This window comes from Pelmatolapia mariae, linkage group LG1 (genome assembly GCF_036321145.2).
Source record: "Pelmatolapia mariae isolate MD_Pm_ZW linkage group LG1, Pm_UMD_F_2, whole genome shotgun sequence".
NCBI classification, from domain to species: domain Eukaryota; kingdom Metazoa; phylum Chordata; class Actinopteri; order Cichliformes; family Cichlidae; genus Pelmatolapia; species Pelmatolapia mariae.
Window position 1 is genome coordinate 4,706,836 of NC_086227.1, and position 14,822 is coordinate 4,721,657.

At 39.8% G+C, this 14,822-nt stretch overlaps 1 protein-coding gene across 1 annotated transcript in view; it reads left to right on the plus strand.

Annotated features, from left to right (window-relative positions):
* adamts17 (ADAM metallopeptidase with thrombospondin type 1 motif, 17) overlaps window positions 1-14,822 on the plus strand; it is a 130,318-nt gene that overhangs the window by 84,290 nt on the left and 31,206 nt on the right. The window contains exons 11-15 of the mRNA XM_063470505.1: window positions 3,942-4,043; window positions 4,192-4,337; window positions 5,037-5,203; window positions 8,824-8,951; window positions 13,122-13,242. Of these exons, the coding sequence (XP_063326575.1) occupies window positions 3,942-4,043; window positions 4,192-4,337; window positions 5,037-5,203; window positions 8,824-8,951; window positions 13,122-13,242 (664 nt within the window). The remainder of the gene's footprint in view (window positions 1-3,941; window positions 4,044-4,191; window positions 4,338-5,036; window positions 5,204-8,823; window positions 8,952-13,121; window positions 13,243-14,822) is intronic.

The window sequence follows — 14,822 nt, forward strand, 5'->3', positions numbered from 1 at the left end:
GGGTCTAACAATTCCACAATACCATTTATTTTCATTACAAGAAATTAATAAAATTAATGGTTTAAAAATACTGTATGTATAAAAATCTTCCTCTCACCCCCTGGGGGATGACGTGCATGTGTTCAAGATCGAGTTGTGGGGGAGACAGTTCCTGTTCTGACTGTTCCTTTTCTTTTTTCTGTTTAACCCTCTGAACTCTATCCTGGCCATTTTTGGCCACTTCACTTTTCTTTTTTCAACCATTTTTGTTCTGTTAATGCAAATGGAATGAAACTTCCCAAAGGTGTGTATTTCTTTCAGATTTTTTAATTTTCAACATCAGCTCCTTAATAATGTCAATAATATTCACTATACACTAAATTGTTCCTCTTGGCTCTATCGTGGCCATTTTTGGCCAATTAAAACCCATTATAACCACCTTTTTTGATTCCTTGTTACTGACAGTACTATATTATGCGATTTAGGTAAAATTGCTTTCATTCTAAACTCAGCACATGAAAATTGTAGTTTTTAATGTTTTTTACCAAATTACATTATTTACCCATTTTTGGCCAAGCAAGCAATTTCATGTAATATTCTGAGTTTCTAGTAGCGGCCTTTGATGGCCTACCACACTCCAATGGACCAAAATAATGAAACAATTTTGACATAGGTTTGATCTTAAGGATCTAATAGTTTGTGTTTGTGCATGACATTGCAGTACAAACATGTATTTGCAAGATAGACTGGAATAAATTCAAACATTACATAGGCTGCAGTGAATTTCTGTGGATGCAGGATATTGAGCTTTGAGGTTCCCAGTCAAACTTAGCTTTGAAGCACATGTTAAAAGCACTTTTACTCTTGTATTTTTCATCAAAAGATACCATACCCAAAATATCAACTCTAGAAACAAAAACAAAAAAAAACCCCATTCACAGGACATTTTGCAGAGTTCAAACCTGCAGCTGCAGCTGGAGCGCAAACAACAACAAACACTATTTGTAAACGTGTCCTGGAGTTTATGCAGGTGCAGACAGAGCTACTGCTGTAAGTAAGCCTAACAGCTTCCAGATCATTTATTCTGACAATATGGCAATTAGATCATCACTGCTTCAAGCACTGCCTACATGATCTGGTCAGAGAGCAAGGACACCCAGCAGTCCTCTGCCCTTGAAGAAAATACATCTGCCCAAGATGAAGAAACCTCCTCTCCAGAAGATGAGGGGACAATCTTCAAAGAGGCTGACTGCATCACCACTGATGTTGAGTTCTAGCCAGTGCCCGAATCCTCTTCTTTGGGGGAGGATTGGGGTTGGGGGGCATGGAGGTGGAGCCCCCCCCCCCCCCCCAAAAAAAAAAGAACATAGGAGCATTTTCTGAGACCGAGGAGCCGGCGACTCAGTGGATCCGCCATGAAAGGAAAACCATGTGGGTCCCACTACTGAAGAGAGACTGCACCACAATCCAGTACCCACTGGTATCAAACTAGGGGTCACCCTGTATGCAGTTTCCTGCATTAGCAGCCTGAGATCTACTTTTGACTTTTTTATAACAAAGGAGATCTTTTAGCTGCTGTGCACCCTTACAAACCTGCACGGGAGGCCAAGGTGTGAGGATTGGAGGATTATAGATGAAGTGGAGATAAAACCTACACCAGAATAAAGCAATACATAGCATGTTGGATGAAAACACTGGAAGTTCTCAGGAAGTAAAAAAGGCATGGGGTTCAGACTCCAACTGACGGAGGAGCTCCGAGGACAACGTCTTTCCTTCGGTCACATTGGCAGAGGAACTCCTCAGATGAAAACCGGCACAGGGGAAACAACCCAGAGCTTCCTCCTCAGCTCCTCCAGTTGCAACAGAGGAAGATTTTGTTGTCTGTCTTTGGCTTCACCAAAACTACCACAGCAATATCCCACATGCCAAAGCAACGGAGGAATATGCTTCTTTTGACAGCAACACACAAGGAACCAGCAGTCGGTGATGGGGAATAAAGGATGCGTGAAAGGAACGGAACAGCAGCCCCTTGAACCAGGTGTAGAAAGTGTGCCTACAAAAACCACTCTAATGTAGTTAGTACATCTTGCTGCTAATGAGGATGCACACAGAAGCACACAGATACTGGAATATAAATTTTGATCATTTTATTGGTGATTGCAGGGATTATTTGGTCATTAAATTGCCTTTCTGGCCACTAACACACCATGTGTGACATTGCTTTTGGCCATTCACCCCCCCCCCCCCCCCCCCCAAAAAAAAGAAAGAATAAATAAATAAATAAAGTAAAAATAAATCATTGTAACAGTTACTGTTACTGACCTGCAATGATGATAAAAAACATATTAGGTTTCACCATTTATATGCTGAAAGATGTGAACTTTATTACTATTTTTACTATAATAATACATAATCTGACTGGTATTCAAAGGGTATAATATCAGAATTTGAATTATATTTTGGTTTTTATGACTAGAAGCGGTGCTAATTTAAAAAATCAAGTCAATGAAAGTAGAAAAATGTTTTAATATATATGAATTTTATAGCATTTTGTAAATGTAAACAGGGGGTGGCCATTTTTGGTCACGAACAAGCTGAGAGGGATTTTTTTTTGTTTTTCTCTCACTGCACAAAAAAACAAAGATGCATAAAACTCATTGATACTTTTAATTATTGCTATGCATCTAACCTCCATCATGGTTAGAAAATAAATCAGTTTGCATGTATTATTTAGGAAAAAAACTGGGATTTTATGATTTTATCCCTATGTAAATCATTAAAATTATGTGATTTAACTGGTATTTAAAGGGTTAAAATTATAAATTTGATTGAAATTTTGGTCTTCATGAACAGCACTGATACTAATCTAAAAAATCAAGTAAAAAAAAGTGGAGATTTTTCTTAATATATATGAATTTTATAGCATTTTGTAAATGTAAACAGGGGGTGGCCATTTTTGGCCACGAACAAGCTGAGAGGGAGTTTTTTTGTTTTTCTGCCACTGCAGAAAAAAACAATGTTGCATAAATGTCATTGATGCTGTTAATTATTGCTATGCATCTAACCTTCATCATGGTTAGCAAAAAAATCAGATGGCATGTATTATTTAGGAAAAAAACTGGGATTTTATGATTTTCTCTATTTATGAGTTGTTATGATTATGTGCTCTAACTGGTATTTAAAGGGTTAAATTTCAGAATTTTAATGAAATTTTGATTTTCATGAACAGCCCTGATGCTAATCTAAAATATCATGCAAAAAAAACTGGACATTTTTTTTAATATATATGAATTTTATAGCATTTTGTAAATGTAAACAGGGGGTGGCCATTTTTGGCCACGAACAAGCTGAGAGGGAGTTTTTATGTTTTTGCTCTCTCTGCACTAAAATAACAATGCATTATAATCAATGTTGATGTGAATCAATTATATGCCCCAGACTCTACTATTAATAATACAAGAAATTTCAGTAGCAATGCAATTATATAAAATTGCGAGATTTGAGGTTGTCGTCCAGCTGGTGCAGTGGACAAACAAACTGGTGTTTAAAGGGTTAAAAATAAAAAAGTAATAATTATTTTATATTTATGGAAAGAACTGAAGTTACTTAAAAGCTTTATGCAGAAAAAATGGCAAAAAAACAAACAAAAAAAAAAATTACAGGCCTAATCTGTAGGTGGCCACTTTTGGCCACGAACAAGCTGAAAGGGTAGTGATTTTGAACAAGTTCAGAGGGTTAATATATAATTATTATCTTGTCATTGGTAATAGATGCTCATATGCTTCGTTTTTATTGTGGAATGTCAACAAGAAGTTTTGTGTGTAATTTACTGACTAAAAAGACAAGAGAAAATAAACAATATGTTTTGAAAGAGTTTGGTGGTAAATTAATCGAAACATTGAACATATTATGTTAACACCGGCATTTATATGGGAATTCATGTTATCATCTTTATGTCTCAGCACCTTATGTGTGCTGGGCTGTGGTGTTTAATAGAGGGAGAGACATCCTGCAAGACTAAACTGGATCCTCCCCTGGACGGAACGGAGTGTGGGGCAGACAAGGTAGGACTGTTTTGCTCAAAAACAATCTGCATCCATTCACAAATCCTCAGAGCTATAGGTCGTTCAGGCCAGTAGCTTATATTGCGTGTTAGCTTGAATACATTACGAATAAAGTATTTGTGAAAACATCTTAATATGTTTTTGTCAGTGGTGCAGGGCAGGCGAATGTGTCAGTAAGACTCCCATCCCTCAGCATGTGGATGGTGACTGGAGTCCATGGAGCCAGTGGAGCTTGTGCAGCAGGACCTGTGGTACTGGAGTCCAGTTCAGACAGAGGAAATGTGACAACCCTCCGTACGTCACCTGTTTGTCTGTGTGTCTGTGTATTTGCTTACTAATATTACACATTCACCTACCTGAGACCAGAAAGCAAAGAGGGGGCATTTTGTTATGATTTCAAATTTGGTCTCATTAACATCACAAGTATTTGAAGTTAATATATCTGAAAAATTTAAATATTGCAAAAACTTTTCTTTTGTAAATTAATCTCAAAGGTAAACTTTTCATTTTAATTTTGATGGTGGCTTTTATCCCACAAAAATTCAAAAGTCAGTACCCAAATGATTACAATATTTCATAAGATCAGTCTACTCATAGTACCGAAATGTCCATCTTCTGAAAAATGTATTCATTTATATTCATGTATATGTTACATATGCTGACTGTGAAACAGAAACACCGCAGCTGCTGATTAAGACCACAAGTTCATATAAAGTGTAAAGTGAGGTCACATAGCAAGGGTCTTTTTGCCTTCTTTTTGCAAACAGAAGAGGTGTCCCCTTGCTGGCTATTTAAAAGAAGTAGTAGATTTAAGGCACTTTGCATGTAATAACCTACTGAATAAGGTTTAAATAAATACTGCTTTTAGTACCAAAAAGTTCCTTACAGGCATTATAAAATGTATGCAATGCTTGTGTGTGTGTGTGTGTGTGTGTGTGTGTGTGTGTGTGTGTGTGTGTGTGTGTGTGTGTGTGTGTGTGTGTGCGCGCACAGACCTGGTCCAGGTGGGCGACATTGCCCACAGGCCAGTGTGGAACACAAGGCCTGTGAAGCCCCTCCCTGTCCCAAGGGGTCACCCAGCTTCAGAGATCTGCAGTGTCTATCCTACAACCAACAAGCCAACAAGAAGGGCAGCATGTTGACTGCTATTGTTAATGACGGTGAGTTCCATAAAACGTCATACTGCACAGTACCCTCTGAACCCATTACAATCAGTGCCTTTTGCATGTCTTTCAATAGTGTGTAGTTTGTAAAACTCTGAAGCTCATCAGCAGTTGAGAAAGATAACTGTAAACAGCTTTTATAATAAATTTGTCTGGAAGCATGTCTGGGCATCAGATGTCAGTTTGAAAACTATGGCAATGCTTTTCAAATCATATATTGTCACGTGTGGTGCTGTGGTGGAGCTGAATCAGAACCAGATGGTGTGGATGCCTCTGGCAGAGACAGAGCTAGTTGGAGCTGCGCATGTGCACACAGTCCACTCAGGACACTTCTCAGGCTCTGACAGCAATGTGGAGTAAGTAGCTGGCTGGATAAGCTCGCCCAATCTCCCAGCAGACGAAGGTTGGCTTGCCTGAGCTCTCGGCTGACGATGGAGGAGGCTTTTTGGCCCGCCTGAGCTCTCAGCAGAGACAGGAGGCTAAGACTGCTCAGCTGAGCTTCAAGTGTAGACAGACGGCTGAACGGGCTGTACGGATTCAAGAACTCTGGGGGTCCAGAGGTGGCTGAGGCCCCTCTGGACCCCTGCGGCTGCTGCTTAGCCTTGTCCACCACAGCTGGAAAACTCAAAAACCAGTCTTATTTGTGATCATCTATCGTCCACCTGGGCCTTACACAGAGTTTCTGTCTGATTTCTCAGACTTTTTATCTGATTTAGTTCTCGCTCAAATAATGCTAAAAATAACAACCTAAACACAGCATTTAATTCGTTAATAGACTCATTTGGTTTCTCTCAAAATGTAAAAGAACCCACCCATCAATTTAATCACACTCTAGATCTTATATGGCATAGAAACTGAATATTTAACAGTGTTTCCTGAAAACCCTCTCTTGTCTGATCACTTCCTGATAACATTTATCAGGAGGAGTAGGATTCATCACAGCAGATCTTTATGGAAGTGTTGTAACTAAGTTTAAGAATATAATCCACCCACTGTTATCAATGGGTGGATTGTACCAACACAGAGCAGCTGCCTGAACGATACTCCAACAGAGGTCGATTATCTTGTTAATAATTTTACCTCCTCACTACGCACGACTCTGGATACTGTAGCTCAGGTGAAAACAAAGGCCTCAAATCAGAAGTACCTGACTCCGTGGTATAATTCTCAAACACGCACTTTAAAGCTGATAACTCGTAGGCTGGAGAGGAAATGTCAACTCACAAATTTAGAAGATCATCATTTATCCTGGAGAAATAGTTTGCTGCTTTATAAGAAAGCCCTCTGTAAAGCTAAAACATCACTGATTGAAGAAAATAAGAACAACCCTGGGTTTGTCTTCAGTACTGTAGCCAGGCTGACAAAAAGTCAGAGTGCTATAAAGGTTGTCCTTCCCACTGTCGCCACTGCTTGTTCATATGATTGTTTGGTTTTTCTCTGTATGTATTATTGTAGGGTCTACCTTACAATATAAAGCACTTTGAGGTGACTGTTGTTGTGATTTGGCGCTGTGTAAATAAAATTGAATTGAATTGAAAAATGCACAGAGGATAATGAGGGAAACACAGCGGGGACTAATTACATATAATAAGACAAGGAAGCAAAAGTGAAAACACTGAACACAGGAAGTGTCAAAATTAAACAGGAATCGTGACACATTCACAAAGATGTGGACTTGACACTGTGACATGACTGACAGAGGAGAGCATGGAGCACGGAGACCACGAAACAAGTGAGACCCAGCAAAACACAGAGACAGAAACCTAAAGACTAAAAGTTTAACATAAACACAAGACCATAAAGAGAACTATGAGCATGAATAACAACATATCAAAGAATATTAACTCACACTAGAAAGTACACACACTGGGTCACAGACAGAGTACCGTGACATATATCATATGTAACTCTTAATCCATCTCATTTTATAATTAACCATAATGTCAGTAACATGAGTGGTTAGTTTAATGGATCAAATTGGATTATGCTTTTTTTACCCCAATATCTGCTCCCACAATTTTAGTCATTAACAAGCCAGTACTGAGTCTGGGATGGGTACATTGCTGTGTAGGAGGCATTAATTTAAAAATATTGTAGTTTTGAATTGGGAGAAATCAATCAACTCAACTGATTTGGATGGCAGCACAAATATATTAAATACATTAAATGTGAGAGCATCCTCTAGACCAGGGGTCCCCAACTCCAGGCCTCGAGGGCTGGTGTCCTGCAGTTTTTAGATGTGTCCGTGATCCAACACAGCTGATTCAAATGGCTAAATTACCTCCTCAACATGTCTTGCAGTTCTCCAGAGGCCTGGTAATGAACTAATCATTTGATTCAGGTGTGTAGACCCAGGGTGAGATCTAAAACCTGCAGGACACCGGCCCTCGAGGCCTGGAGTTGGGGACCCCTGCTCTAGACCCCTGGGTGATTGGATCCCGGAGGTAGAGAACAGGTAAGAAAAACCACTTAAATCACTCCAGTTAGAGTGTAAAAAGTAAAAGCTCACACTGTATGCACAAAAATGTTAGGTAAAGTCCTCCAGTCATATTTTTTCTGAAGAACTACATTACTCATTTTTCCAGAATAATACTGAATACAGTTTTTACCCCTTAGCTGAAAATCTTATGAATGCGATAACTTGAGAACAAGGCGAAGGGAATTTTAAATTGATACCATAAGTGTATCTGCTGGACGGCTAAGGGATAGAACTGGCAGCTGCCCGTATTTTTTGACCGCATTTTTTAATTATACTGAATGTAGAAATGTACATCCCCAATTCCAAAAAAGAAAAAAAGGAGGCTGTGCAAAATGCCAATAAAATTGAGCAAACACGTAATTTATTCCCAATAGAACACAGATAATATGTGAGACATTTTACTATTTCATGAAAAATATTAGCTTACTTTTAATTTGATGGCAGCAACACTTATCGCGAAAACAAATGGCTGGAAAATTAAGTGGTACTAAAAAGAAACCGTACAAAGAACATTTGAAACTAATTAGGTTAGATCAGGGGTGGGCAATCTCAGTCCACGATGGCCGGTGTCCCTGCAGGTTTTAGATGTGTCCTCGAACCAACACAGCTGATTTAAATGGCTAAATTAGCTCCTCAACATGTCCTGAAGTTCTCCAGAGGCCTGGTAACGAACTAATCATATGATTCAGGTGTGTTGACCCAAGGTGAGATCTAAAACCTGCAGGGACACCGGCCCTCGTGTACTGAGATTGCCCACCCCTGGGTTAGATGGTACCAGGCCGAGTTTCACCAATCAGTAAAAAACTGCAGCTACAAATTCTAGAAAGATTTCTGTGAGTAATTCACATAATGTAATCAACAGAAATCTCTGTGCACATCCAGTGTTAAGAATCAGTACTGGATGCCTGTGATCTTCAGCCTCTCAGGCAGCAATACATTAAAAGCTGACATGACTCTGTCACTGAATGCTTTTAGAAGTCATTGTTTGTGAATCCAGTTCACCATGCCATTAATATTTCTATTATTTCTAATTAACACTGGCTCAAAATCAGACTTGTCTGTTTTTATTAGTTTACATCATATTAACGTCATACATGCATACATCTTACAACTGGATTTTGTGTGTGTTTATGAGCAGATAAGCCATGCATGTTGTTCTGCAGCCCAGTGGGCCGAGACGTCCCAGTCCTGATGGCTGACAGAGTAATGGATGGGACTCCCTGTGGACCATATGAGGTGGACCTGTGTGTTAATGGAAGATGTCAGGTACATATGTATACACTATTGCACTTATGTAATGAAATAGAACATATACAGTTTGACTTCTTTCCATTCGTGACTTCTGTCTTCTGGGGACCTCCCTGCTCTAGATCGATTCAGTAATTCCCGAGCAAAAGAAAAAAAAAAGCTTTCGGATGTCACTGTGACATACTACACCAGCTGACCGCATAGCTGGACTGGCCATTGGGCATACCGGTGGGCCGATGGTGATTTTTCATTTTCATGTTTGTTTGTTTGTTTGTTTTTGTAACGGTATAAACAATGAAAGGTGGTGGATTAGCCAATTGGTCATGATCAGCTCTGGGCTGGACCAATTACAATACATCCGTATTGAGGTGAAAAGGAATGCGATTTGTCCCGTACTTCAGCTAGAATGAAAAAAAAGACACAAAGCTGGAGTTATTCTGTGTCTTTGCTGCACAGCTGCCTCTTCTCTCATTCTCTCCCCCTCCCTCTCCTCTCAGCTGATCGGCTTTTCTGTCGCAAGTCCTATCTGTCCCATTTGTTTATCTCCAACTTTGCGCCAGAAAGAGGAAACCAGCGGATGTTGCGCTAAACAACAGCAGCACGTTTAAGCTTGATCAGCTGTTGTTAGAATTTATTTAATATTCCTTTCTAGTATCAGCTGATGTTTGCTGGAGCCACAGCCGTAAAAGCTGCTGGTCATGATATCGGTTTGGATATCTGGTGAGAGGGAAACATACATATATACCAACAAGATAGTGTACATCATTGTCACAACAGCGTTTGTTTTAGTTCAAAGGCTTTATGGTTTTTCCTATAATACCTGGTGGTGTAGTCGGACGGCACATCGTTTTCAAACCCCCCGCGGTCATATTATGAAAATGTTTCCTCCTGAATTTAAATATTTTTTTATATTAGATTTAATTCAGATTTAGCTGTTTAAATTTAAAAAAAGAACATGTTACATCAGGGGATATGAAGGCACACTTCGGGTGTCATTGTCCCCCATTGTCCATCATTACGTTCGTTGCAGAGAAACAAGCACAGGGCTCTCATTGATTTAGCGTTATGGTGAATTATATATTTTCATCAGAGATGGCACGATACCACTTTTTTATGTCCGATACCGATACCAATATCATAAATTTGGATATCTGCCGATACCGATATGAATCCGATATAGTGTATTTTGTAATCAATAAAACAGTTTTTTATATATATCTTGCTGGATTTTGTAAGTTCATACTCAAGTTTTAAAAAACAAAATACTAAAGCTATTTTGTTATACTTGTATGCAAAAAATACACTGCACCCAAAATATTTTATAGTTCAGCAAAACTGATCAATCTAATAAACTTAAACCTGCACCATCCTCCCTATTATGGTATCTTAAAGAGTACTTAGCAGAAATATTAAACAGCCTAACTAATAGGGTTGCCAACTCCCAGCAAAAATATTAGAGAACGACCCCCCGCCCTCTACCTCACAATGCTTAATCGACATAATCAACTTTAATTTAATGCACGTGTAAAACAAATGCACAGAAATCAATTATTTTTCTACAATATTTAAATGGATTCAACATCTTTCTTTGACAGAATTGCAGACTGCACAGATGGTACATTCCCAAAGGGAAAAGTACTTTAGCTTAGTATATATTAGACTTAATACTTACTATATACAGTAATGGACTTCTATACATTTAATCAGATGACCACTTTGGTTGTAAGATTCAGAGAATTATTTATTAATAGTTAGTCATTTTTAATGAAATAACAAATACAAGTATTTTTTGTGCCCCCCTTTCCCTGTTAATGCCCTACCTGGCCCCCTGGCAAAACTTTGCTAGACCCGCCCCTGCACAGTTACCAGCTGTCAGCTACATAGAAAAGGATCCTGGTGTTATTTGTCTCTCAGAAACAGTTCATAACTTCCCTTCAACTCATTCATGTCACCTAAAAGGTAAACCTGTTTCTCCATCACCTGTTCAGCTCTGATGATTCAGTAAGGACATCTCCTGGTTTCATCTGCATGTTTCCCTCTCACCACATATCCAAACCGATATCATGACCAGCAGCTTTTACAGCTGTGGCTCCAACAAATATCAGCTGATTCTTGAAAGTAATATTAAATCAGTTCTAACAACAGATTATCAAGCTTAAATGTGCTGCTGTTGTTTATCCGCTGGTCTCCTCTTTCTGGTGCGAAGTGGGCGATAAACAAAAAAGTAAGACAGGACTTGCGACAGAAAAGCTGATCATTGATCAGTTTCATAATTGAAGTAGCAACAGGGAGGGAGGGGGAGAGAATGAGAGAAGAAGAGGCAGCTGTGCGGCAAAGACAGCATTTGTTTTTCATTCTAGCTGAAGTACGGGAAAAATCGCTTCCTTTTCGCCTCAATATGGAACTCCGATGGCCAGTCCAGCTGTGGCTCCATATATCAGTTGTTAAGGTTAACATTGAAATACTATGCAAACATTCAGAGATGCACTTACACACTTGCTTTACTTCTCTGGGATAGTTTTCTCTGAGATGAAATGCTGCGGTTTGGAAGCAGGTAGCTAGGCTCCAAATGCTCCACCAGACCACTGACATTTCTTGCAGACTTGTCGATGCGCTGAGCTGGGTTAGGCCAAGTAGCGTGTTTTGTGAGGTGATTTTGTGATACATCAGATCGGATTACATTTTTTATTTCTCTCCGATTTCCGATCCAGTAATTTAGGTCAGTATCGGACCGATACCGATACGTAATATTGGATCGGTCCATCTCTAATTTTCATGTACTTTACATTTATTTTGTAGTTGTGTGTCTTATTTTGAAATAAATATTTAGGCGTTACCATATCGACCAAAGAGCTTTAAGGGGGAGAGAGGAGGATGTTACTCTCAATGTTGTTGGCGCATTTCAGGAGGACACTTCTAATAAAGTTACACAATTATACCGTGAATTTGCATTGATTATTATATTTACAAAATACCACAGTTTTTGTTTTGGACGTATCATTTTATTTTGTTGTATTTATTCGCGAAACGTTAAGGCTGGTCCGTGAAAATAGTGTCTGACATTAAACCGTTCCGTGGCACAAAAAAGGTTGGGGACCGCTGATCTAAGTGACTTATTATGTTTAACCCGAGTAGCGAAAGACCATGGGGGGTTTGAAAACGATGTACCGGGAGCCGCGCCTTGACCACCCGGTCAGCTGGTGGGTAACAGGCATCTCCGAAAACCTTAGATCACTTTTGCAAATATGTGATGATAAATCGAGCAGATATTTGAAGTTTACACAGCACCATTCTTGACTGAAAATATTTTAAAAGTTTATTTTGTGATCCAGAAAAAAGTAATATTTCAAACTCCACTCTGTGTTCCCCCGCCACTGCCTGGTTTGAGTTTTGGACGAAATGGATTCTGGGATATTGCATTTCGTCATTTCGAGCTGATTGGAGACCAGAACAGCCAATCAGATTTTTTTGCATCCAAGTCTGTGATTGGCTGGTTTTGTGGCACAAATATAATGGTGTACAGAAAGAGTTGAACGCCCACGGGCAGAAATGTTGAGAGCGCAAGCAACACATTGCGAGCAAGCGCAAATGCAAAAACTGAGCGAGAGGGGCTGCTATTGTGTGTGTGTATGGATAATAGCAAACACTGAAATACATTTTTTGCATGCAGCAATGGATTTTGTTCACTCAAATTTAGCTTTTCTTCTCTCAAAATAAATTTCTCCTCAAAATGCAACACTTGCACCTGCAAAATTTTTTTATGTGCGCTCAGAATAGTGGCACAAAAATAACGCCATAGTGGGAGGCTTATTTTTTTTAAAATCCTGGCATGTGAGTAATGGCATGCTTGGAGAGAGGCAAAGAAATAGATTCATTAATATTGATCCTTTTTTTTAATGGGCTGCATTTTCTGTTTACCTAAGAATTTCCTGTTCTTTTTCAGTCCTAACATACAATAAAAAGACCTCAATTATTTACTGTTAAATTATGGGTAAATTAAATAATTTATTTCATCTGTTAATATTGTGGTAAACTCATTCCATGCTCAAGGTATTATACAATCCTTTTGGCGACTGCTGTATGTTGACCTAAGGATATAATTTTACATATGCATACAAAGATGTAAATTTTAATGTACTTCTCAACAGCCCTCCATTTTACAGTTGGGTTTTGTTTTGTTATGGACAGAAAATTGGCTGTGACAGCATCATTGGCTCATCTGCTAAAGAGGACCGCTGTGGTGTTTGTAATGGAGATGGACGGTCCTGTAAAATAGTGACAGGGGACTTCAACCACACTAGGGGAATGGGTGAGTATATATTTTTTCATGTCTAGCTAGTATGTTGCTCAGATGTTTTTTTTTGTAGTTCTTTTTGCCTTTTTAACAAGTACCCAGTCTTTGCCATTGACTCCTGATTTGATGTGGTTTGATGGATTGTTTAAATTGATTCTACCAAAAGTGATCCTGAATAAATATTTCAGGTGAAACCAACATATTCTAATGTTTTTTGTTTTATTAAAATCTTACAATGGTATATTATATTGGCCCTCAGCTTAAAGTCACACCCATTTATAAACATGACATGATGGATGTTTCTGTCTTTGCATTTGCTTCTTTTCCAACGCAATGAGATGCAATGTAATTTTAGTCAATTAAGTCAGTTGGGGTATTCAGTATGTATTGTTTATTTGGTTACATTAATGGACCAATGTGCCTTTCTTTATTTAGTAAAACTGTCCCTGGTTTTTATTTACTGCTCACCAGTTACTTTAATAGTTGAGAGATTATTAGATGTAAAATTCTAAGCATGCGCATGTGTTTACCCCCACACATTTAAACCCCCCCCCCCCCCCATAAGCATCTGCGTACACACCTACACAACCACACACATACACTTGTTTTCATATCTTAGTGAGGACATCTAATTGACATAATGATTTCCTTAGCCGCTTACCCTAAACCTAACCATCAAAAATGAATGCCTAACCCTAGCCCTTATCCTAAACCTAACTGTAACCCAAAGGACCTGTGGTCTCTGTGCTTCAGCACTTTGCAGTGCACAATGCTCAGCAGCACTGCAGCTGGCTCTCTGCTCCAGCAGCTCTCTCTCCTCTCCAGTCCAGCCGCTTCTGAAATATAGAATGCATGATTAGATGATGCTCACCAGCTGCGAAAACCAGCCTTCCTTGACACCACACCCTGAACCCACTGCTCCACTCCTCCCCCGCATACGAGCCACCAACCACACTCCGCTACACACCCCCACCACCCAACTTAGGCCGGGGACCCATCCGCCCCCGTCCCCCCTAGAGTGGGAGAAGAAAATCTGCCACGGCCATCTGCACCCCTGGCCTATGGATCACTTTGAACTTAAAAGGCTGGAGGGCCAGATACCGCCGTGTGATCCGGGTGTTGGCATCCTTGATGCGGTGGAGCCATTGCAGTGGGGCGTGATCAGAGGGTGAAACGGCGGCCCAGGAGGTAATAACATAGGCAGTCGACCACCCACCGGATAACCAGGCACTCTTTTTCCATGGTCCTCTACCCGGCCTCCCACTCTGACAGTTTCCAGCTCTTACCTCCTGTGACAAAATGGCTGCCAGCCCTCTGATTTTAAGCTTTCTTCAACTGCACAAATGGAGCCTGGCACTGCTTCCTACACCGGACCAGATCTAGGGCACCCTTTCAGGTGAGGTCTGTCAAGGGGCTGGTCACCTCCGCAAAACAGGCACGAACTAGGCGGTAGTAACCGGCCAGCCCCAAAAACCGCCTCACCTCCTTTTTCATCTTAGGACACGAGCAAGATGCAATGGCTGCTGTTTTATCCATCTGTGAACGCACCTGCCCGCTTCCCAACTGGTACTCTAAATATTGTAACTCCCTCAGTC